Genomic DNA, 23,258 nt, shown 5'->3' with positions numbered 1-23,258 from the left:
CCTCCCAAGCGCTGGGATTACAAGCGTGCGCCACCATGCCCAGCATAATGTAGAAATTTGAACTGTGATGCTAGAAAGGAATTTAGGGGGGAAAAGGAGCTCTATTTGGGATTAGTTCAGAAAACATAAGACTTATTTAATTGTTCAAGAAGTATCCTGTGGTTTAATAAAGCAATATTTATTTCCAAGTAGTTGCCTGACCCATAATTCAGTAAGTGCTCAAAAAATGCTTCCCAAGTAATTGTTTCCTGGCCTTCCCAGCTAGACTCTATGCAGCTTGCAAAATTATTCAAGATGTAAAATTGCCTAGGGGCACAAATTTTTTTTTCCTTCATGTAAATAGTGGAAGCTAAGCTATTACTTACCTAAGAGTAAATGGTTTTCTTTGCCCCAAAAGAACTACTTTATAAAACCTCAAAATGATGACCCAGTTTTTAATCAGCTATAATAGAATTTGAGGTGAGAAATCTAACAGAAGGAATATTTTGCCTCAAGGTAAATGTGCACGGTATTTGAATGTACTACCAAAATGTTATTGAGAGTTAATCATTAATGATCTGTAGTTAGAGTCAGCAAAAATTTCAGGATCGAATAAAGAGCTAGTCAATGGTAAAACAACTATTACAAATTCTATTGAACTTCACAGCTTGATTCTAGTAGGTGTCCCCCCTTTTTTCTAGCGTCAAAGGAAAATACAAAAGGATCGATTAGTGGCTGAATTTACAACATCACTGACAAACTTTCAGAAGGTCCAGAGGCAAGCTGCTGAGAAAGAAAAAGATTTCGTTGCTCGAGTAAGAGCCAGTTCCAGAGTATCTGTAAGTATTTTTAACAAAATTATAAAAAAGAGCATCATATTTCCTAAGGCTCACATAGAAGTATACATTAGCATCGTATTTTTGAGTTATAAAGATCTGTGAATATCTTGGAAATCCACACTTGAATATTTGTTTTCAGGCTTTTTTTGTCCAATTTTTAAAGAAGAATAATGGCTATAAATCATTGTGATTATTTTATCAGTGACATGCAACAACAGGTTGCAGATCATATGAAAACAAAGAGACCTATTTTTATAAAAAAATTAAGAGTCAGATCCTGGTAATATTTTCACACTGACTTGGAACTGAGAGTATTAGTTTTCTCTTATATACCTGCTAGTATAGATAGCATTTTACTTTTGTATTATGTACGGGTCACAGAGTGAATAAGCCATAGAAAAAGGATTATGAACCTGAAAAAGTAAAAGATGATCTAAAGTGGAGTTTTTAAATCTAATTTAAAATTCCCTTAGAAACAACCATAATTTTTTCTTATTTTTAATACATAAGTTCCACAACTACATTAGATTTTAACCAAATATGTTTATTATTTGGTCCTTGAGACTATTCAGTGAATTCCTTCCTTGTCAGTTTAGGACATAATTTTATTATTATTTGAAACAATTGGCTTTGAAAATTAGTACAAGAACTTTTCTTTCTCTCCTTCCCTGCATATGTGTGTGTGTGTGTGTGTGTGTGTGTGTGTATGTGTGTGTGTGCGCGCGCACACATAACCCACAAATAAATAAATTTAGATTACTTTAAGGAAAAATGTATTGTTTATTTATTCTTGTTTTTGCTTTCTTTGCTTTTTCTTAATCTATCCTATTATTAAACTATTCAGGGCAATTTTCCTGAGGACAGCACAAAAGAAAGGAATCTTGTATCCTGGGAAAGGTAAAAAATGCAAAACATTTTATAAATCAAAAGATAATTTTTAAAAATTTCATACATTATTGTTTCTAGAATAGAATAAAAGTTTTCAGCATATTATAGCTTAAATATCCTGTTATTTATAAATTAAAAACAGTAAATCTGAAAAATTTTCAGAAAAACTATGTTTATTATAAAATATGTAAATTATCCAAATAAAAATTGATTGGCATGCTCTTAATGTAGATTATTCCATTATATAAGGTTTAAGTCTGCTAAGAGAAGTTCAGTTGTCAAATACCATTCAATAATTAATAGTTCTAAACCCATATAAAATAATATAAGTAGAATGAAAATGGGTAAAATCTGAGTTTTATATCTACCATATGATTAGCAATTTTTCTGAGTTTGGAGAACAAAATATTCTCTTTAGTATTTCCTAAGTAGGAAATAATTGTTTTGAGGACCATTGTTTTGAGGACCAATCTCTTTTTTTCTTTTTATTAGCCAAACACAGCCTCAAGTACAGGTTCAGGATGAAGACATTACAGAGGATGACCTCCGCCTTATTCATGAGAGAGAGTCTTCTATCAGGCAGCTGGAAGTAAGCTTTGCATCAATTTGGGCACCTCTCTGTTCTTAGTGAGCCTGTGCTTGCACACTAAAATAATGTGTGAAGTAAGTGTGTGTCACCTGCTGGGAAGCCAGGCATAGTGATGCACACTTGTAATTCCAGATACAGGAGGATCACATCAGGTTCACAGCCAGCCTTAGCAATTTAACCAGGCCCTCTGCAACTTAATGAGACCCGGTTTCAAAAAACAGAAAAAAAAAAAAAAGTAGCCAGATGTGGTGGCATACGCTTGTAATCTCAGTACTTGGGAGGTTGAAATGGAAGGATTGCAGGTTTTCCGCCAGCATCAGCTACTTAGGCCCTCCAGAATTTAGTGAGACCTTGTTTCAAAATAAATAATAAAGCCAGGTGTGGTGGCACACACTTATAATCCCAGCATTTGGAAGGCTGAGACAGGAGGATCCAGGTTCACAAGACAGCCTCAGCTACTTAGTGAGGCCCTTTGTAACTCAGTGAGACCCTGTTTCAAAATAAAATGTAATAAAAAAAAAATAGGGCTGGGGATGTAGCTTGGAGGTACAATGCCCCTGGGTTCCATCACCAGTACTGCAAAAATAAATAAAAAATAAATATAGGGCTGGAGGTGTAGCTTGGTGGTAGAATGTCTCAGTTTCACACAAACCAGAAAAAGATAAATAGAAGAATAAGTAAAAATAAAATAGGGCTGAGGTTTTAACTCAGAGGTAGAATGTCCTTGCATTCAATCTCCAGTACCCCCAACCCCTGCAACAAAAATAAGGCTAGAGTCCAAAAAGTAAATGTTTCAATTTGGTGGCATTTTTAATCTATAAATTAGAATAATTTCTTTCTCAATATTTAATTTCCCCACCTCACTGCTTTTTTTTATTCAATTAAGTCATCTACAGGTTACCTTAGCATTAAACAAATACCAGTTCACAGAATCTGGATGACTTCCCATGGCACATGATACATACATGTCTGCATGAATAAGACTGTTTACAGCAGCTTTAAAAGGATTTTATTTCTCTTTAGTATGTTTATGACATCAGAAAGACCTGAAGGATTTGTTGAGTCCTAGTTCTTGTAGAGCTATTAGTTCCTAGAAGTTGGCCGGCTAGCTACAATCCATTGAGGGCTTCCTATGTGCCAGGCACTGTATAACAAATTCTTTAAGTTAATTATCTCATTTAATCCTCCTAAAAGTTCTGTGAACTAGTTAACAATATTATTATCATTGCCATTTTATAGTAGGGGAAAATAAAGGACCATGACAAATATATAAATTGCCTCATTCACCTGAATAAAATATTTAAATTTTACTCTCTAATTGGGCAAAGTAATAGGTGTTGAAGACAAGTAAATTTATAACTTCATTGTCCAATAAATTTGTCATTGCTTTATCTAGTAGTGAAGTTTATGTCACTAATTCATTGCATATTCAAATTTATTAATGTGAGAATTTAAATTTACACCTAATATTTTAGACTTTTAAGTGATCTATAGACATAGACATACAGAATTTTATTAGAATTATATCATAAAATATATATACTCTTCTAACCAGACACTGTTTTTCATAACAAAAGTTATCTGATTGCATAAAATACATTGAGAAATTCAGTATTTTTAATGTCACAAACTTATTTTAGACAATTGATTACTATTGTCCAAAGTCTCTTTAGTTAGAATTGCTTATAGTAAAATATTTCCTGATATTTCCAAAATTTATGTCATTAAATATAAATGCATAATTGATTTCTTGTTTGTGAGTGGTGGTTTGAGTTTGATTTTTAATTTTCCCCTTTTGTGGAATAGGGGTAAACTTTCATATAATAAATAATAATATATTCCTTTTTTGTCTTAGGCTGATATTATGGATATTAATGAAATATTTAAAGATTTGGGAATGATGATTCACGAACAAGGAGATGTGATAGGTAAGCCTGCCAATGTGACACAAGTATAAACTACATGCAGTGTACCTGGATCCGCTTTCTCCAACAGGAGTGACTGCTTCCATTTTCTCTCTTTGGTTTCCCCTAGAATCAAAAGCATCATCTCTACAACAAGTGTCATCTTTGGCATATCTAAAACATACCTCTTTTGTGGATTCAACTGGTTTAAAAGGCCAGCTTTAATTATTTCAGAAACCTAAAATTTAATCAGGATTACTGCTGTTGAGACAATTGAGGGCCCTATGTGACAACATTCCAGTTTATTTCCAGGGCCTCTGTTTTTAAATGTATTCCAAGTTAATTTTCATCACTCCAAGGACCTTTAGGGAAACTTGTATCATTTATATGTAATTATGCATGGTATTTTGTCTCTTGAGCTATAGGAATACATAACCATTTGTCCAGTCATTCATTCTAATAGCTTTTGGTAGATTAATTTAGTAGAGTCCTTACATGCAAGGAGTTCTTTTAAATAATTTTTTAATGTTACCAGAAATCTCTGTTAATTTAAATATAATATTTTTTCAATTATGGTATGATTGTCAGGATTGATCAGAATCCTCATCACTTTTAATATTTTGAAATAAAGTGGGAGGCTGAGACAGGAGGATCTCCGTTCTCCGACAGCCTCAGCTACTTAGTGAGACCCTTTGCAACTCAGTGAGACCATGTTTCAAAATAAAGAATAAAAAATAGGGCTGAGGGTGTTGCTCAGAGGTAGAATGGTCCTGGGTTCCATCCCCAATACTCCCCCCCACACACACACAATAAGATGGGTATGAATATCTCTCTGTATGTCTAAAGATACATTTAATATGTTTTCTTGGCTTGGTTCAATTTAAATACTTATGCTTTTAGTTCAATAGAACTATTCTTTGATCTTTTTCACCATACTCTGTAGCCCCAATTGATCACAAGGTAAATATTTTTAAGGCCAATTTAGTCATTTGTGCAACAAATGCTTATTGAGCACTGACTATATCCAGGCACAGATTTAGGCATTGAGGATTCAGTTTAAATAGCAGACAAAAGAACCTGTGCCTTCATGGATCTTATAACAAGGGGAGAAAGAAAGTTTTCCTTAGAAAGACAGTCAAATACATGAAAGTGAGGGTAGGTAGATGGGCCTGCTGGCGGTAGAGAATGTTGCTGCTTTGCACAGAGCCAAGGGCCAGGCATTACCAACCAGGGACGTTTCAGTGAAGGAAGAGAAAGTGTGAGGCAGAGGAAGCAGCAGTTGTGAGTCTGTGAGAGAGAAGTGTGCCCAAGGCTCTTGGTGAGCAATGAGGGAGATGGTGGTCATATTCATGGCCACAGGGGATGGCATTCAGTAGGAGCCTGAGCCACTGTAAGGACTTTCGTTATTAATTATGAGTGGGAATTCACAGGAGAATTTGAGCAAAAAATGTTGAGGCTTGGCAGAGGTTTTTAAAAAGACTTCCATGGCTAATAAGTTGAGAGCGCGTTATAGAGCAGCAAGACTGAAAGTAAGAAGAACACTGAAAAGGCTACTACAGTAATTTAGGTGAGGAATCATGTTGGCTTAGATAGCAGAGAGGTGACAAGAAATGATGGGGTTCTGTATGTTTTTTTATTTTTATTTATTTATTTTTTTTGCGGATTTGGGGATGGAATCCAGGGGCATTCCACCTCTGACCTACAGCCCCTGCCCTATTTTTTATTCTTTATTTTTTTTTTTAAACTGGGTCTCACTGAGTTGCAGAGGGCCTAAGTAGCTGAGGCTGTCCGCGAACCGCGATCCTCCGGTCGCCTCCCAAATGCTGGGATTACAAGCGTGCGCCACCACACCTGGCTGAGTTCTGTTATGTTTTTAAAATATAGAGGCAGAAAGGTTTACTGACTGTCTGTATTTGGGTTTAAAGGAAGAGTCAGGTCAAGAGTGACACTGAGGTTTTGGCCTGGCCCACCAATGTGGAGGGATTGCTGTTCTGAGATGGGGAGATCTGTGACTAGAGCAGGTTTGGAAGGATATAAAATCATTAATTTTTGGATATCTTAAGTTTTTTATGTTTTTTTTTCTGTTTTGTGGTGTGAGGATTGACCCCCTGTGGTATTCTATCCTGAGAAACAACCTCAGATTTTTTTTGTATTTTTTGTTTTTGAAACAGGGTCTCCCTAGGTTCTAAAAGTGTCTCTGTGTTGCTAACGCTGATGATGAGGAGGAGGATGAATACACTCCTCCTGTCTCAGCCTCACAAGTACTGGGATTATAGGTGTGTGCCACCACGCCTGGCTGGATGTGCTAAGTATGATAATAAGTAAGAAAGAAATATGGGACTGAAGTTTTTTAGTTACATTGTAAGGAGTGAAGTGTACAAATGGAGGGGTTAGCTCTTACTAGGGGCACCAGCAGATCCTAATAAGAGGAGAAAGGTGAGAACATATAGACACTGCATGTAGTTAGTAGATAGGGTCATGAGGAAAATGTCTTATAATTGTTTCTGTGGTCCAGTAAACTGGGAAACAAGGCCCCAGGTTGTCAGAGGTAAAATGCCTGAGGAGGCATGAGAAGTTGGAAGGGAGATGAAAGTATGAAAGTCTTCCAGGAGTTAGGGAAACGAGGTAGGCTCACTGGACTTCACAGTGAAGTAAGGTAATGTGTTCTTTTTATTGCATCCATGTTCAGCTGCATGGGTACCGCATGGCGTTTTGTCATGTAAGCATTACAGAGGGGCAAGGGAGCTGAGGATGAATGCATGAAAGTGATGTTAAATGACTGCCCAGGGAATCTAAGCTCGATGAAGACCAAGTGAGGACATGAAGCATAGGAGGCACAACGGGAACATGTAGGATGATAGTTGGCATCGAGGTATTGGAGCGAGCTGTGAGGATAGCAGGTGCTGATCAGAAAGCGAGACTGTTGAAGTTGTAATTATGGAACATCTGCAGCTATTGGTTTGGCAAGGATTGGGATATAACATGGAAGTGGTTTACCCTTTTTTAAGTGTGATCAAGGAATAAATAAACAAACAAAAAAATCACTGAGAGTTGTTAGGGAGGAGGAAAAGACAACATGCTGCGAAGTGACACCTGTTCCATCTCCAGGTAGAGGAGGGTGGGAAGGAAAACAGCCACCACTTGAGAAGGTTGTGTGGGCCCTTGGTGAAGACTAGGTCTTAGCACAGAGGAAGTTGATGATGGTCACAGAGGAAATGGCAGTTTTCAGTCTCTCTATTTACTCTAAATAAAGTTATCAGATGTTTATTGCTGAGTCAGCCATCATAGAATGCATACTAGATTGAATAAAGATATTATGCTCTAATGATTTTAAAGTAGATTAAATTTACAAAGACAAAGAAATTATTTTCAAAGAAATAAGAAAGCAGAAACATTAAGTACTAACATGACAATTTGAGCATCACTATGTGTTTTATCAGTTTTATGTGTATCTGTGTTTTATTTTAAAGACAGTATAGAAGCCAATGTAGAGACTGCAGAGGTAAATGTTCAACAGGCATCTCAGCAGCTGTCAAGGGCAGCAGATTATCAGGTAATGTTAACTGTAATAAGCTTGTTTATAACTTACATTTTAAATCAGTGTTTGTATGTACATAATCGGACTCAGAGTGGCTAAGTTGTTAATTTTAAAACACATTGAAGAAGGGTCGTGGAGTTTAGTGCTTAGAGTTTTAAGGGATGCAGTAGACACTGCAGGCTTTTCCAGTGGTCCCTGATATCATTGTGACATTCCAACCAGAAGCCTCTTTGAGAGCTTTGTTCCTGCATTTCTCACTTTTCCCTTTCTCTTTGTTGGTAGTGGCACACTGGGCAGACATGGCACAGAGCCTTTTCCCAGGAAGATCTATTCAGGTCCTATGGAAAATATATTAGCTTGGAGTATCACTAATCATTAGATATTGACAACATTCAGTAGACCCTTCTCCAGGAATAAATTTATTTTTTAAGTGAATTGGGTTAATATAGAGTATCTGTATGTAGGTACTAAAATAATGTGTCAAATGCTATACAAATATTAGGACCGTGTACTATTTAAATACCATACAATATTTAAACCTTTAATATTCAACAAGTATAAGAACAGACTATTTGAGAACCCCTAACTAGTATGGTAGCATTTGATTTCCCTTTTAAAACTTCATTTTTTTGACATTCATAATTTCCTCAGATTTTGTTACTCTCTTATAAATATCCAAGATATTGATATTTTCAGTTACTTTTAACTTTTCTTACTCAGAAGTTGCCTTTCACGTCACTGCCATTTTTTAAACTGGATAAATCACTGCATATTCAGGGATGCACAGAGAACAGTGGAGCTATATGAACATTGCTGAGGGGTGGTCACTTGTGTTCACTTACAGTGACCATCATCTAACATCTGTGTGTCAATCAGATATGCAGCTCCGCGGCGTTGTGATCAGCATGTCAAGGATTTTAGGTGCCCCTCATGAATAGTCGAATACATTCATGCACACACAGTTCATCTGTAAATGTCAGGAGTCTTGTGGAGCTGTAACATGTAACTGCTGAAACTCAGTGTTTAACAGAATTCATACTTGACTGCATTTACCGTCTATTTTGTTTGGGTTTTGAATTTTTCCTCTTCTTGGCAGAAGAACAAGCTTATACACACTTTGGGGAAAAGGCACGTGTCTTCCCAAGCTGCTCCATAAGTTTGTGAGCTGCCTCCAGACTTTAATTCCCCTAGGCCTTGTAGGGATGAAGGCCAGGTCACATAAGTGCTGAGAAAGAATAGTTTTGCTTGGAAGCTAATTATAATTTTCTGTCTTGCAAACCGTGATATCTCTAAATATCTTAGGTGAACCCTGAGCATAAACCAAGGTGATTAATGCTATCAGTTCAGCACCCAGGAATTCATTACCCCAAACTAGGAGAGTTACCCTCTGCGAACCAGATAAACCATGATGGAATGCCCATTATGGTTGAGAAGCGGGTCTGTGGTACCAAGTGAACTCTGGGAGAAATATTTATGCATGGTAGTAAGACTTCAGCAAAATTGTACTTAGTACATGAGGAATGTTCAGTTAGAAAATTAGATTAATATGTGGGTTACTAAAATTATTCATATTTGGGGGATAATTTCAGAGTCTGACATATATAATTTTATACTTCTAATTGACACAAAATAAAGTACAACTTTTCTATTTTGTAAGAAAAAGGACTCCTGCATGTTGCTGTGAGATACCCAAGCCATTAAAGAAATGACAGAAATCTACAACTGAGCAGGAAATGAAGAGTGGAACAAAATTCTTAACCTTTGTATTTTGAATGGTAGTTTTATAATTTTGTTAGAGCTTTAGCTTCTTATTTGTATATTGACATTTTGAATACAGTGTTCATTGATATTAAAGAATGGGAACAATTTTAGAAGTGAATAGATTTACTATAGGGAAAATATTTATAAAACTCATTTTAAGAGCAACTTTTTGATGAAAAATTTAAAATGTGTAAGCTTTTAACCTCTTTTCTTTTCATGTTTAGGTCAACTCACTTAAGTCAGTAACTTTTATTTTTCTGTGGCTTTAAGTCCAACCACAGTCTCAGATAATTTAACAATGTTTAAAAATTGCCTCCCAAATTGTAGCATTAAGTTAAGAATATTGTTTGAGAGAATTGTACCATATGTGTTGTAGAAATTTTTGAGAAAGAAAGAAACACAGCCAGAAATTTGAGGTCAATAAACTATTATTGATTTTACTCTTGAACTGAATTATTTTTGGTTGCTATAGAGATACTCCACTAAACCTGTAAACATGTTGTTTTGTTTTTGCATCTGCAGCGCAAATCCAGGAAAACCCTGTGCATCATCATTTTTATCCTTGTCGTTGGAGTTGTGATTATCGGTCTCATCATATGGAAAGTGGCAAGCTAAAACTTTAAAGGAGCATACCATTGCACTATCTAAATTATGTAGAAAGATTCCTGTAATTATGTTTTTATCATTATTTTAAAACTTACATAAAGGATGGTTCCCATGCTTTTATTGGGAGGGTCCTTTGAATGAAATCTGATATTTTCTAACAGTGAACATTTTTCTAAATATCATTGCTGGTGAAACCCCCATGCTTTTTGGTTTAATAACCGGTTTCTTCCCACTCCTATATGCCTTTCTTTTATAATTTATTTACCCTGTTGAACTTGTTTTTAGAATTACTAAATTTAAAGAGGTGGTCTTCTATGCACATCGGTGACCATGTAACATGCATCAGGTTTATGTTACTTTAATTAAAATCTCAAATTTAATTTTTATTTGGACCAGCAGAGAAAGTATTCTTAGTAAATTAAAAAATTAACATGTCTGTGTGAGGTTTTTTCTTCGAGCTCATGACAGCACAAATGATCTATTTCACATTTATTGTTGGATTTCTTTAAGACCTTGGTTTTCTCTGAATAAAATCAATGAATAATTTTTGTATATCTTGTGCACCTGATGTGTATATATTAAGCATTTTCTGTAGATTGCCTAGAAAAAATACTAAGAGTAGATTGTTTTTACATTTGGTCTATTTAAGTCTGATGTTTACAAGGGAAAGTGTAGTTACTATAAATGTTTCATATGATTTAAAAGGAAAGTATGAAAAACCCATACCAATAGTATTCTGTTTGGATTCTAAAGAACCCAACTTGTTCTTCCACTAAACTGTCTTAATAATACTGTCTGGTTTTGTGGGCCATTATTTACTTTCCCTTATGTTCTATAGAATAATGATTATATGTGTATCTTGGATCAAAATTACTTTTAGCAAGTAACTTTTCCACCATTAATGTTTTTGAGCATCTAACACTTAAAATTTATGTTTATCTTGAATGATATTTGTACCATCCTTCATTAGAAAAGAAATTAGATGTCTGCCAGTTAACTCACTTTTTAAAATCACTATTGTTTTGATGCACTAATCTGAATACTGTAAAGATTATCTTAGTTTATAGTTTGTATTTTATAATGTTCTTATATAGCAGTTTGTTAGTGAAGGCAGTATTTAACATAGCAAGCTCTGAGACTTCAGATGGAACAAATGAAGTATTAGGTAGTAAGTTAATTGTATCCTTGCAATCAAAATAAAGATGATTCAAAAGGTTTCTGGTTATATCTATTTAATGAGGACTCTGCTTCCCTGGGACACACCGCACATGTTTGCTACCGTGCTAACTGAAATCTCAACACTGGAGATGTAACTGTATATGCTGTGAACATTCAGTTTATGTATTTTTGGATCACTGCTTTACTCAAAAGTTTTTATTTTGGGGATCTTGAGCAGTTTTTTCACTAAAAAGTAAAAGTTGCTTCTCATATCAGAAAAACTAAATATTTTTCACAAAAGGTACTATAGAAAACATTTTTGTGAGCAAGTGATTGAAACTCTGAGACTTTGTGTTGCCAGAATCAGAGTGACTTAAAACAAAAAACTTAGTGGTTTACATGTTTTTATCTTGTTTTCACAAAACAAATGTTTTGAGAAACATTTATTTTGAGAGAAAAATTTACACAAAATATTTGGAACACAGAAAAAGTAGTCTTTATTAGAAAATAAAGCATAAAAAAGTAGTCAAATAAAAATATTCTGATGTGTGCATGTATGCCTCTACCATCTTGTACCCCATTAAGATGTATGACTACAATGCAACAATTTAAAAAATTATTTTATTTATTTTTTTTTTTATTTTTTATTTTATTTTTTTTGGTGGTACTGGGGTTCCTGGAAGCCCTTCTACCTCCGGGCTACACTCCCATACCTCTTTTTACATTTTATATTTGGAAACAGGGTCTCCTAAGCCAGCGCGCGCGGCTGGCTTCGAACCTGCACGATCCTCCTGTCTCTGCCTCCCAAGCGCGGGGATTACAAGAGTGCGCCACCACGCCCGGCTATTTTTTATTTTTATGTAGAACATATTGAAAATGGCATACATTCTATGCTTGGTACCTTCCCCCCACTTCCCCTTTCCCCCTCCCAACAATGAGTGTCCAAGTTAACCATGCTATATTTATATTTTTACACAAGTTCGGAGGTAGCTCCTTCATTAATCAACCTCAGCCTTCTTACTCTCCTATCTTTCCATTCTAGCTTTGGTGAGGTTTCTCCTCCATTGTCTGGAGTCCCTCTGGTATCCCTAATACTCCCTAGTTTGAACATATTAAAGAAAACATAGTCCCTTCTCTTTCTGTGCTTGGCTGATCTCACTTAACATAATGTTCTCCAGGTCTTTCCATCTTTTTGTGAATGACATGATTTTGTTCTTCGTTTATAGCTGAGTAGAATTCCATTGTGTGTATTTCCCATAATTTTTCAATCCATTCATCTATTGATGGAGACCTAGGTTGGTTCCATATTTTAGCTATTACTAATTATGCTGCTATGAACATGGGTATGCATATATTACTGTAGTTCTCTGATTTCAACCCTTTTGTAAAAATACCCAGGAGAGGTAAAGCCAGGTCATATGGTGGATCTATTCCCAGTTTCCTAAGGAATCTCCACACTGATCTCCATAGTGGCTGAACTAGTTTGCACTCCCACCAACAGTGTAAAATAGTTCCTCTTTCCTCACATCCTCACCAGCATTTGTTGTTATTTGATTACTTTATGCTTGCCACTCTGACTGGGGTTAGAAGGAATCTCAATGTAGTTTTTTTTTTTGTTTGTTTTGTTTTGTTTTTTTGGTGGTACTGGGGTTCCTGGAAGCCCTTCTACCTCTGGGCTACACTCCCAGACCTATTTTTACATTTTTATTTGGAAACAGGGTCTCCTAAGCCAGCGTGCACGGCTGGCTTCGAACCTGCGCGATCCTCCTGTCTCTGCCTCCCAAGCGCGGGGATTACAAGCGTGCGCCACCACGCCCGGCTCAATGTAGTTTTGATTTGCATCTCCCTGATGGCTAATGATGTTGAACATCTTTTCATGTATCTATTGGCCATTTGTATTTCTTTTTTTGTAAAGTGTCTATTCAGTTCAGTTGCCCATTTCTTGATTGGGTTATTTGTTTTGCTAGTGTAGAGTCTTTTGAGCTCTTTGTATATTCTGGATATCAGCCCTCTATCTGAGTGGTGGCTGGTAAAGATCTTCTCCCATTATGTAGGCTTTCTCTTTAGGTACTTGATGGTTTCCTTTGATGAGAAGAAACTTTTTGGTTTGATGCAATCCTACTTATTAATTATTGCTTAAAGTCTGTTTTGTTGGATATCAATGTTGGTACCCCTGCCTGTTTTTGGTCTCCATTAGCATGATATATTTTTTTCCATCCTTTCACTTTCAGTCTGTGAATGTCTTTGGCTGTAAGGTGAGTTTCTTTCAAATAGTATATATTTGGATTATGTTTTTAAATCCACATTGCCAGTCAATGTATTTTGATTGATGAGTTAAGTCCTTTGACATTCAGTGTTATTATTGAAATACAATTTTTGTTACTTGTCATTTTGTGTTCTGTTTTCTGTTTGGTATTCTGTTATTTCTTCTTTACTTAGATGCCCCTCTGATCAACTTTATCTCTTCTCTGGTTCTGGAATCTGCTTCTTTTTTCTTCCTTATGATTTATTTCTTTAAGTATTTTCTCTAATGTTGGCTTTGAATTTATGAATTTTTTGAGATTCTGCTTTTCTTGAGACACTTTTATTTCTCCTTCAATTTTGAATAATAGTTTTTCTGGATATAGCAGTTTTGGTTGGAAGTTGTTTTCTTCCAGGGTCTGGATCACATCAGACCAGTCTCTCCTCACATTCATGACTTGGGTTGTATAGTCTGAGATGATTTTTATTGTTTTTCCCCTATATGTCACCCATCCTTTTGTTCTCACTGCTTTTAAGATTCTTTACTTGGCCTTTCTGTTGGTCATTTTGATTATTATATGGTGTGGGGAGGTCCTTCTTTGAACGTTTCTTAATGGTGTTTTGTATGTCTCCTGGATGTGTAGGTCCAAGTCTCTTTTCATGTTTGGAAAATTTTCTGAAATTATTTCTCTGAAGAGATTATGAATGCCCTTGGTCTGTACCTCTATCCCTTCTTCAGTGTCTCTTATCCATAAGTTAGGATGTTTCATAGTGTCCCATAGTTGTTGGATGTTTAGGTTTTGTTGCTGTAATGACTTTTGTATGCTGTTGACTGTGTTTTCAGTTTTGAATGAGTGGTCTTCTAACAATGAAGTTCTATTTTCCATCTTATCTAATCTTACAGAATTTCTTTCTATTGCTGTCTTCATTTCATTTATTGACTCTTTCATTTCATTCCAGATCTCTTTCTGATTCTTTCTTAGTGTCTCTATTTCCTCTTGCATTCCTTGTAGACTTGTTTTTAAAGCCTTTCATCATATGGTAGATCAGAATACTGTAGGTCAGTATTCATGATTTCCTTTTTCTCTTCACTATTCCTAGTTCTCATATTTTCAAGATTCTCAGACCTGTTTCTTTGATGTCTTCCCATTGTTTGTGGGTATTATGTCTAATCCAATCTTAGTAGTAGGAACTTAGAGGTGTCAGCAGGTAAGCAGTGCTTTTTCCAATGGTGAGGGTTGGGTAATGGGGAAGGAGCTAGGGTGATGGATACAGGATTTGGGTAAGGTAGAGGATCTGATTAGGTTGAATAAGAATTTAAGTATAATATGATAGTATTTGGATGATAATGAGTGAAGGTTAGATAGTAGGACTCTTGTAGTTAGTAAAGTATTTAAGTATGGAGATATGAAATACCTTTAATATTAAACACAGAGATACAGTTAGGGAAAATAAAGTTTTGAGAGAAGAGAGTAGATAGGCTAGTGTGAAGAAGTTTGTAAAAGGAATGGGGCGAAGCAAACAAACATGAATAAAGTAACAAAACAAGATACAAAAGCTAACAATTATGACTCAAAGACTAAAACAAAAGAAAAAAGGAATAAAAGAAAAGAAAAAAATAAAGGACAAAAATAAAATAAAAAGAGCTAGCGACAGTGTGGGACAACAAAGCAAAACAAGCAACCAAACCAACAACAAAAAAATAAAAAAAGAAAGAAAAGAAAAAAACCCCAGAACAGAACAACAACAAAAAATAAACAAAAAGTCCACTAATTTATAAATATGGGGCTAAGCCCATATAATATTTGTATGTCTGATCATTGGTAAATTCTGGAGTATATTCCAAATGTCTCTTATTTGCTCTGTACCCTATTGTCAGCTTTTTAACCAAGTCTCTGTGTGATACCCTCTCTTGCCTCTGACAGCTTTGTGCAGAGGGCATTTAATATAGACTTGGCATGCCACCCTGTGACACTGTGCAGGTATTACACCTTGAGCACGTTTCCTGTGTTTCTGGAGGTTCTAACTATACTAGTCCACCGGGTCCCTTCTTGTTGGGCACACACAATTACCTGGCTGCCCTGGTCTGGGTCACTGGAAGGCTCACTGTGTTGCTGGATCCTGAGGCTTTTCTGGGCGCACATGGTTACCTGGTCCTCCTCTAGATCTCTGGAGGGCTGTGCTGCTGCAGGTGCCACCTTTAGTGAGCAGATGGGATTTTGGCTCGGGTGCCACTCACCACTTAAAATGTTGGAAGTCTATGGCCAATTTTAAGCTCTTGGATTATTTATCTGAATTTTTTGAGGCTGCTGCACTGGGGCTTGTGGTTTGGGCCCAAGACCTGCAGCCCATGATGGCAGTAGCGGCAGGTCTGCAGCAGGTCAGTTGCGTGTTCTGGCTTTTTGCAGCGGATCTCATAGTTCAGAGTTACTGTATTCCTTCCGCCAGAAACAGTTTTGGTTTGTAAGCTATATTTATTTTGCTTGTCTAGACACTGCCTTCTCGATAGTTGAACTTTATTTGCTTAAGCTACTGAGATGTGCTTCATCCCTCAGTCACCATTTTGAATCTCCCCCAATTAAAAAAAAATTTAAATCACAGAAATCAAGTTCATATTAAAAAATCATTGAAGTTTTCCTTTAGTTCAGTTTTAGAGTTCCTTCAAAAGGTAAAGGTTGCACTATGATGAATAAAATAGAGATGTTTTTTACAATTGGACATGTCTGACTGAATCTGTTTAATTAAAATTGAAAACTTTTCTGCATCAATTGAAATGTATTCATCTCAGTGTGTTCCAAGGATATCCTTGAATAATACATTTTAAGATGAACCTGCCTCTTAAATTGAATTGCAGTGTGGCATTATTTGGCTGTTGTATTGGTTATTATTAAATATAAAAATGTTTCAGTTTTGCAAAGTAATGGTCAAGGAATAATTAGTGCTATTTTGATAGATGACAGTGTTTTTCAGTAGATATGGAATCACATACTTTTTTTAATTTTATTTTATTGGTGCACTGTATTCATACATCATAGTGGGATACAAACTTTTGTAGACATACATGCACACATCGCCCAGTCAGCCCCCACCCGATCCCCACCCCATTCTCTCCCCATCCCTCCCTCCCATGCTTGGCTTAGTGGTTGACATCTAGTATTATAGCAATTTATCCAAAATTAAAAATGATAATCTCACATAACAGTTTCATTTGTCTGATACCAAGCTTTTGATGACTTAAAGATAACATTTCAATATTTCTTTTTGCTTTCTTTCTTACCAGAGAATATTTTTTTCTTTTTTTTAGGTGAAACTATCATATATTTATTTTTCAGAAAAAAATCTATCCTGATATGGAATATGGACTCTAGATACCCAAAACAATCTTGAAGCAAAAACAAAGCTAGAAGATGTATATTTTCTGATTTCAAACCATATAAAGCTACAATAATTGAAACAGTGTAGTACTGTTCTAAAGGCAGATATATAGACCATTGGAGTTAAATACAAGCCTAGAGCTAACTTCTTCCCTATATTGTCAAGTTATTTTTGACAAGGTTTCCACGAAGATTTGGTGGTGGAAATAATAATCTTTTAACTAAATATTGTTGAATAATAATAATTACATGGAAAAGAATAAAATTGGACCCTTACCTAATCCCACATACAAGTATTAACTCAAACTAGATAAAAGACCTAAATATAAATCTTAATACTATAAACTTTTAGGAGAAAATCTGGGTCATAAAACCTCACAACATTGAAATTGGCAGTTATTTCTTGGATATGATTTCAATGGCACAGGCAACAGAAGAATATACAAACTCCCTAAAAAATAAAAGAAAATATTGTATATCCAAAGACAATGTAAACAGAGTTAACAGTTACTAATAGAATTGGATAAAATATTTCCAAATGCTATATCTGAAGGAATCACATACTTTTAAAGTCTAGATATGAGTTGTGCGTGGTAGCACAAACCTGTAATCCCAGTATTTTGGAGTGTGTAACAGGAGGATATCAGGTTTGAGACCAGCCTCAGTAATTTAGCAAGACTTAGCAAAACTAGTGAGACGATGTTTCCAAACAAAAAATAAAATAAAAAAGGCTGGGGTGTATAGCTCAGGTAGAACACCTTTGGGTTCAATCTCTAGTCACAACACACACACACACACACACACACACACACACACACACACATACACACACACAGTATAGATATGAGCACAGCACAGATGGAGTCTAGTCTAGGATGGCAGACCATGGGCACAGTATCTAGAGTTGGGTTCACTGAACACACTGAGTACATTAGGGACTAGTAACACTGCACTTGGAAGAGCTTGCCACTGGGCTGTTCAATGTCTTCACTGTTTTTGTTAAAAATAGTAAAACTTTTATGTAAATTTGGTTTTTATGGCACTGGGGATTGAATCCAGGATCATTCTACCTCCTAGCTACATCTCCAGCCCATATGTATGTGTGTGTGTGTGTGTGTGTGTGTGTGTGTGTGTGTGTATTTTATTATACTCCTAACCCTATTTTAAACTATATATAGTATATTTTATTATATTATATAATATATATACACATAAAATATATAATATATATTTTATTTTAACTATATATAATATATTTTATTATACTCCTAACCATATTTTTAATATAATACATATTTTATGATATAATTATATATTATAATTATATAATTTTGAGGTTAATGGAAGTCTAGGTTGATGGGAGTCTTACTATTTGCTGAGGCTGTCCTTGAATTTACAATCCTACTGTCTCAGTTTCCCAAGTACTGAGATAAGAGGCATGTGCCACCATGCTTGGCAAAAGTAGTGTTTTAATTAACAATTTATTTAAACAAATATGTGATAAAAACAAAAGATTTTGAAGACTTCTCATGAGTTCATGAAGCAGGTCTGTGGTTTAGCAAGGAACAAACAGGATAGTTTTTCTAGTTGGTGTTATTTATGTATTTGTATTTATTTATTTATATATTTATTTATTTATTTATTTATTTATTTAAGTACTGGGGGCATTTATTTATGTAACCCAGGGGCATTCTACCTCCAAGCTATACCCCCAGCCCTATTTTTTTATTTTATTGTATTTATTTATTTATTTTTGCGGGTCTGGGGATGGAACCCAGGGGCATTCAACTCCAAGCTATGTCCCCTGCCCTTTTATTCTTTACTTTGAAACAGGACCTCACTAAGTTGCAGAGGGCCTCACTAAGTAGCTGAGGCTGTCCGTAAACCGTGATCCTCCAGTCTCAACCTCCTGGATGCTGGGTTTCCAAGCATGTGCCCGCACGCCTGGCTTATTCCTTCTTTTGAAATAGAGTCTCACTAAGTTGCAGAGGGATTCACTAAGTAGCTGAGGCTATCCACAAAATTGTGATCCTCTTGTTTCAGCATCCCAAGTACTGGGATTACAAGCATGTGCCACCATGCCCAGCCTTAATTTTTATTTATTTATTTATTTATTTATTTATTTATTTATTTATTTATTTACTTTTGCACCATACTGGGGAATAGAACCCAGGGATATTCTACCTTTGAAAGACAAGACATCTGTAGCCCTATTTTTTCCCATTTTTTATTTTGAGACAGGGTCTCACCGAGTTGCAAAGGCCCTCACTAAGTAACTGAGGCTGTCCATGAACCGCGATTTTTGTCTCAGCCTCCAAAATGCTGGAATTAGAAGCATGTGCCACCACACATGGGTCTCTAATTTTCATTTATTAATGGAGAAAAATGTCCAAATAAAATCCTATAAATAATCATTGTCCTGTTTAATAGGTTAGAGTGACTTATAAGAGTAATTAGGGGCATTCTACTTCTGAGCTATACTCCTAACCCTATTTTTTAATTCTTTATCTTGAAATAGGGTCTCACTAAGTTGTGGAGGGCCTCAGTAAGTAGCTGAGGCTGGCCACAAACCCATGATCCTCTGTTCTAACCTCTCAAGTACTGGGATTATAAGCATGTACCACCACACCCAGTTTGCACGAGTCATTTATTTAGTATTTGCTTTTTGAACTAAAACACTTACATATGACCAGATTGCTGCAAAATAAATAAAATTTCAGAATAGGATGAAGGAAGTTGACTGGGGAAAGTTATGAGCTGAATGGCATTTCAGTTCACTTGAATGTGATAAAAAAATATATCTGTACATTCCATACCTGTTCAGTCTGCCATAAGATTTAAGCAGCTCAACCTCTTAGCAAGAAAACACATTATCAAAATCTATTTGAACAGGAGCCTGATTATAATATATAATGTACCATTTCTTTGACCAAATTCATGACATCCCTGCTAAGGGTTCCCTAACATAGTTCATAAGTCAATGAAGATAAAACCGTTTCCCTCACATACTTGTGAATTTGTGTCCTCAAAATACTATGACTCTAGCCAGGTGTGGTGGCGCACGCTTGTACTCCCTGTTTTTGGGAGGCAGAGACAGTAGGATTGTGCAGGTTCGAAGCCAGCCTTGCTGGCTTAAGAGACCCTGTTTCCAAATAAAATATAAAATAGGTCTGTGAGTATAGCCTGGAGGTAGAAGGGTTCCATCCCCAGTACCACCAAAATAAAAAACAAAAAAACCACAAAAACAAACAAAAACTATGACTCTCAAGGTAGGAGAGAAATTCCCTACATGCTAAACATGCAAGGTTATTTTCTGTCAGCTAGATTTTCCAGTCAGTAGACCGTGTGAAGTAGCATGTCATTCACCAAGTTAACAAGACAGGAAACTTTCTCCTCAGTGCTTGCTTTAAGTGTTTCAACAATTCAGTCAGAAAAACAAACTATTCAATGCATTGCAGTGTTTTAATGTAGGGAGTTAGAAGTGTCCAGTATCAGAAAGGTGGGAAGAGAGAAGGCCTCCGCAGCACTGGACAGAGTGAATCTCCGAAGCTGCTGGCCTGGGAACGAGGGCTCTGAGTCATCAGAAAGCCGAAGGTCTTATTCTCTCAGCCTGCTGCGCTGCCCTTAGCATCGAGGAGCCAGCACCAGCTGTCCACAGGTGACATGCAAGTGATGTTGAAGCTGCTGGAGCCTGGCCCCTCTCGTCTTCACACTTCTGCCTGCAATAGCCTCTAAGGAAGGGGGGCCTCTCCTTTTTTCTTCCTTCCAAGTCTCATGCAAACCACTCTTGCTGTAAACTCTAACTTAGAACCAGAAAACAAGGATTCTGGGAAATGACTTCTCTTCAATGCAGAGTGCACTCAAAAAGGAAGGGCGGTGAGTTCGAGGTGGCAGTCTAACACACAAGGAAGCGAACATTGATGTACAGAGAGAGAGGAGAGACCAGGTACAGCAGGGGAACACTTGAGTGTTCTCTTTCTTTAGGGATTTGTTGATGAGAAAAGAATAAAAGGATCATTTCTAGATAGTTTTCCCAACCACAGCAAGATGCCCAGCACAGATGGTTTCCCTTCTGACTCTCCTTACCCCCTCCATAGTAGTTGCTCAACCAATACTTGCCTTGTTTTGCGGTTTGTCTCAGGCCAGCCTTTTGCAGGCTACTACATGGCTGGGCACAGAAAGTTTAAGAGTGGACTGAGAGAATATGGTCATTGCACTCCTGAAGCTTACATTTTGACATTTGGCATATAAAAGGCACTTGAATAAAAGAAGGGAAAATGACAGGTGGGAAAAGGAGAAAGGGAATGTGTGGGGGGATGAACTCTCATTTTGGGGACCACCTGCTACTTAAACAGTTGGCCACACTCACCCTTAAGGACCAGCCTTCTAATTATTGCCCCCTTACCAGGTAACAATTTTCTTTTCTTTTTTAAATTAACAGACTAATATGAAAATAGGGAGTTTTCCAAAAAGAAGCTACCAATTTGAGTGATGGTCTATGTATAATATTATTTATTTATTTATTTATTTATTTATTTATTTATTTATTTATTTGTGGTACTGGGGTTCCTGGAAACCCTTCTACCTCCGGGCTACACTCCCAGACCTATTTTATATTTTTATTTGAAAATAGGGTCTCTTAAGCAAGCGAGGCTGGCTTTGATCCAGAGCAATCCTCCTGTCTTGCCTCCCAAGCACAGGGATTACAAGCGTGCCCCACCACACCCGGCTTGTGTATAATATTTTTAAAAGGGGCAGTTCTGTCGGGCATGGTGGCGCACACTTGTAATCCCCGTGCTTGGGAGGCAGAGACAGGAGGATTGCGCAGGTTCGAAGCCAGCCGCGCTGGTTTAAGAGACCCTGTTTCCAAAAATAAAAAAGTATAAAATAGGTCTGGGAGTGTAGCCCAGAGGTAGAAGGGCTTCCAGGAACCCCAATACCACACACACACACACACACACACACACAGAGCTGTTCTTCTGGTAACCACAGTTGGATTCAGGGCTGGGATGTCTTGACAGATCTGACACTTATGAGACATTCACAGAATTATTGGTGCCAAGAGAGGGCAGAGCTTTGGAAAGGGCAGAGCGGGAAGTGTGAAATCTCAGCCAGGCCTGGTGGCACCCACTGGTAACTTGAGCTACTCAGGAGACTGGGACAGGAGGATAGCAAGTTCAAGGTCAACCTGTGCAATTCAGCAAGAACCTGTCTCAAAACTGAAAAACCTAAGAATGTAGCTCCCCTGCAAGTGAGAGGTCGCTTGCCTACATTCATTCCCTAGTATTAGAAAAAAAACAAAAACAGAAAAAAGTCTTAATTCATCAGAATGTATTCAAACAAATGAATTAAGTGTGTTCCTTATAAAATGTACTTTCAAATGTTTTTAATATGAGATTACCCTGTCCCTTGGCAAATTTTTAATTTTTTGTTTGTTTGTGTTACTGGGGATTGAACCTGGGGTCATCCTACCTTCAACTCCTTTATTCCTGTTTTAATTTTTTATTTGGAAACAGGGTCTTATTTGCTTGTGGAGAGCCTCATTAAGTTCCTGAGGCTGGCTTTGAACCTGTGAACCTTCATCTCAGCTTCCCAAGTACTAAGATTACAAGTGTGTGCCACCACATCCAGCTCCTTGGCAGTTTTTTAAATGAAAAGGAAACAGAAGAAAATCTTCATAATGGTGGATACTAGTACATTTTCTCATATTTCCAATATTGGAAGAGGAAGGGAGGGAGGGAATAATTTAGGATTGAGAAAGGGAACAGTTCAAATAAAGTTACATCCCTACATGGTTTCATTATCAATCTCACCAGCATGTTTAGGGAGAGAGAAAGGAAAGGGGGCAAGTAATGGAGGGAAATACACCAGGTAATGTATGTGCATATTCGTATCACTTTGAAACTTACTATGATGCATGATCACATTGCAACAATAAAAGTATAAAAAATAAACATGGCAAATTAAAAATGCAGATTTCAGTTCTCTCTTTTGGTAATCATTTAGTTAACATGAATAGTGAATAATGCCTTATTTTTCTCCAAATAATTCTGACTTGAAATGCAGAAATAGAACAAAATAAATGACACACTAGATAGGATTTTAAGACGCTGTTGCTTCTGGCAGGTTTTTAAGAGGTTGGTCACTTAGTTACTCAGTGGGATTACTGTAAGTTTTGTGTAGCAGTGGCATCTCTGCTTAAAATGTAAGTGGTGGAAGGCAAAACCAGATTTCCTGTGCAGTCGTTACATGCATAACAGCCCTACTTGTTTTAGAGTGAGTCTTCTCGAACTAAACTGAGTCTTTAAATAAACTTGAAAGGGCATAATTCCCATGTTGGCCAACCCAAAGTACAAATTTTTAAGTGTTTACTGTAAGTAG

General features: G+C 36.5%; 1 protein-coding gene across 1 annotated transcript in view; it reads left to right on the top strand.

The window, feature by feature from the left end:
• STX7 (syntaxin 7) overlaps positions 1-10,113 on the top strand; it is a gene marked incomplete at both ends in the record, with an annotated part of 33,331 nt that extends 23,218 nt beyond the window's left edge. Inside the window, 6 exons of the mRNA XM_080700335.1 lie at positions 681-818; positions 1,663-1,715; positions 2,199-2,295; positions 4,151-4,223; positions 7,670-7,752; positions 10,021-10,113. Coding sequence (XP_080556461.1) covers positions 681-818; positions 1,663-1,715; positions 2,199-2,295; positions 4,151-4,223; positions 7,670-7,752; positions 10,021-10,113 — 537 coding nt within the window. The remainder of the gene's footprint in view (positions 1-680; positions 819-1,662; positions 1,716-2,198; positions 2,296-4,150; positions 4,224-7,669; positions 7,753-10,020) is intronic.
• Positions 10,114-23,258: the final 13,145 nt, after the last annotated feature.

This window comes from Muscardinus avellanarius, assembly GCF_963383645.1.
Source record: "Muscardinus avellanarius genome assembly, chromosome: 8".
Classification (NCBI taxonomy): Eukaryota; Metazoa; Chordata; class Mammalia; order Rodentia; family Gliridae; genus Muscardinus; species Muscardinus avellanarius.
Note: the sequence above shows the minus strand (reverse complement) of the source record. Positions and strands in the feature narration are given on the sequence as shown.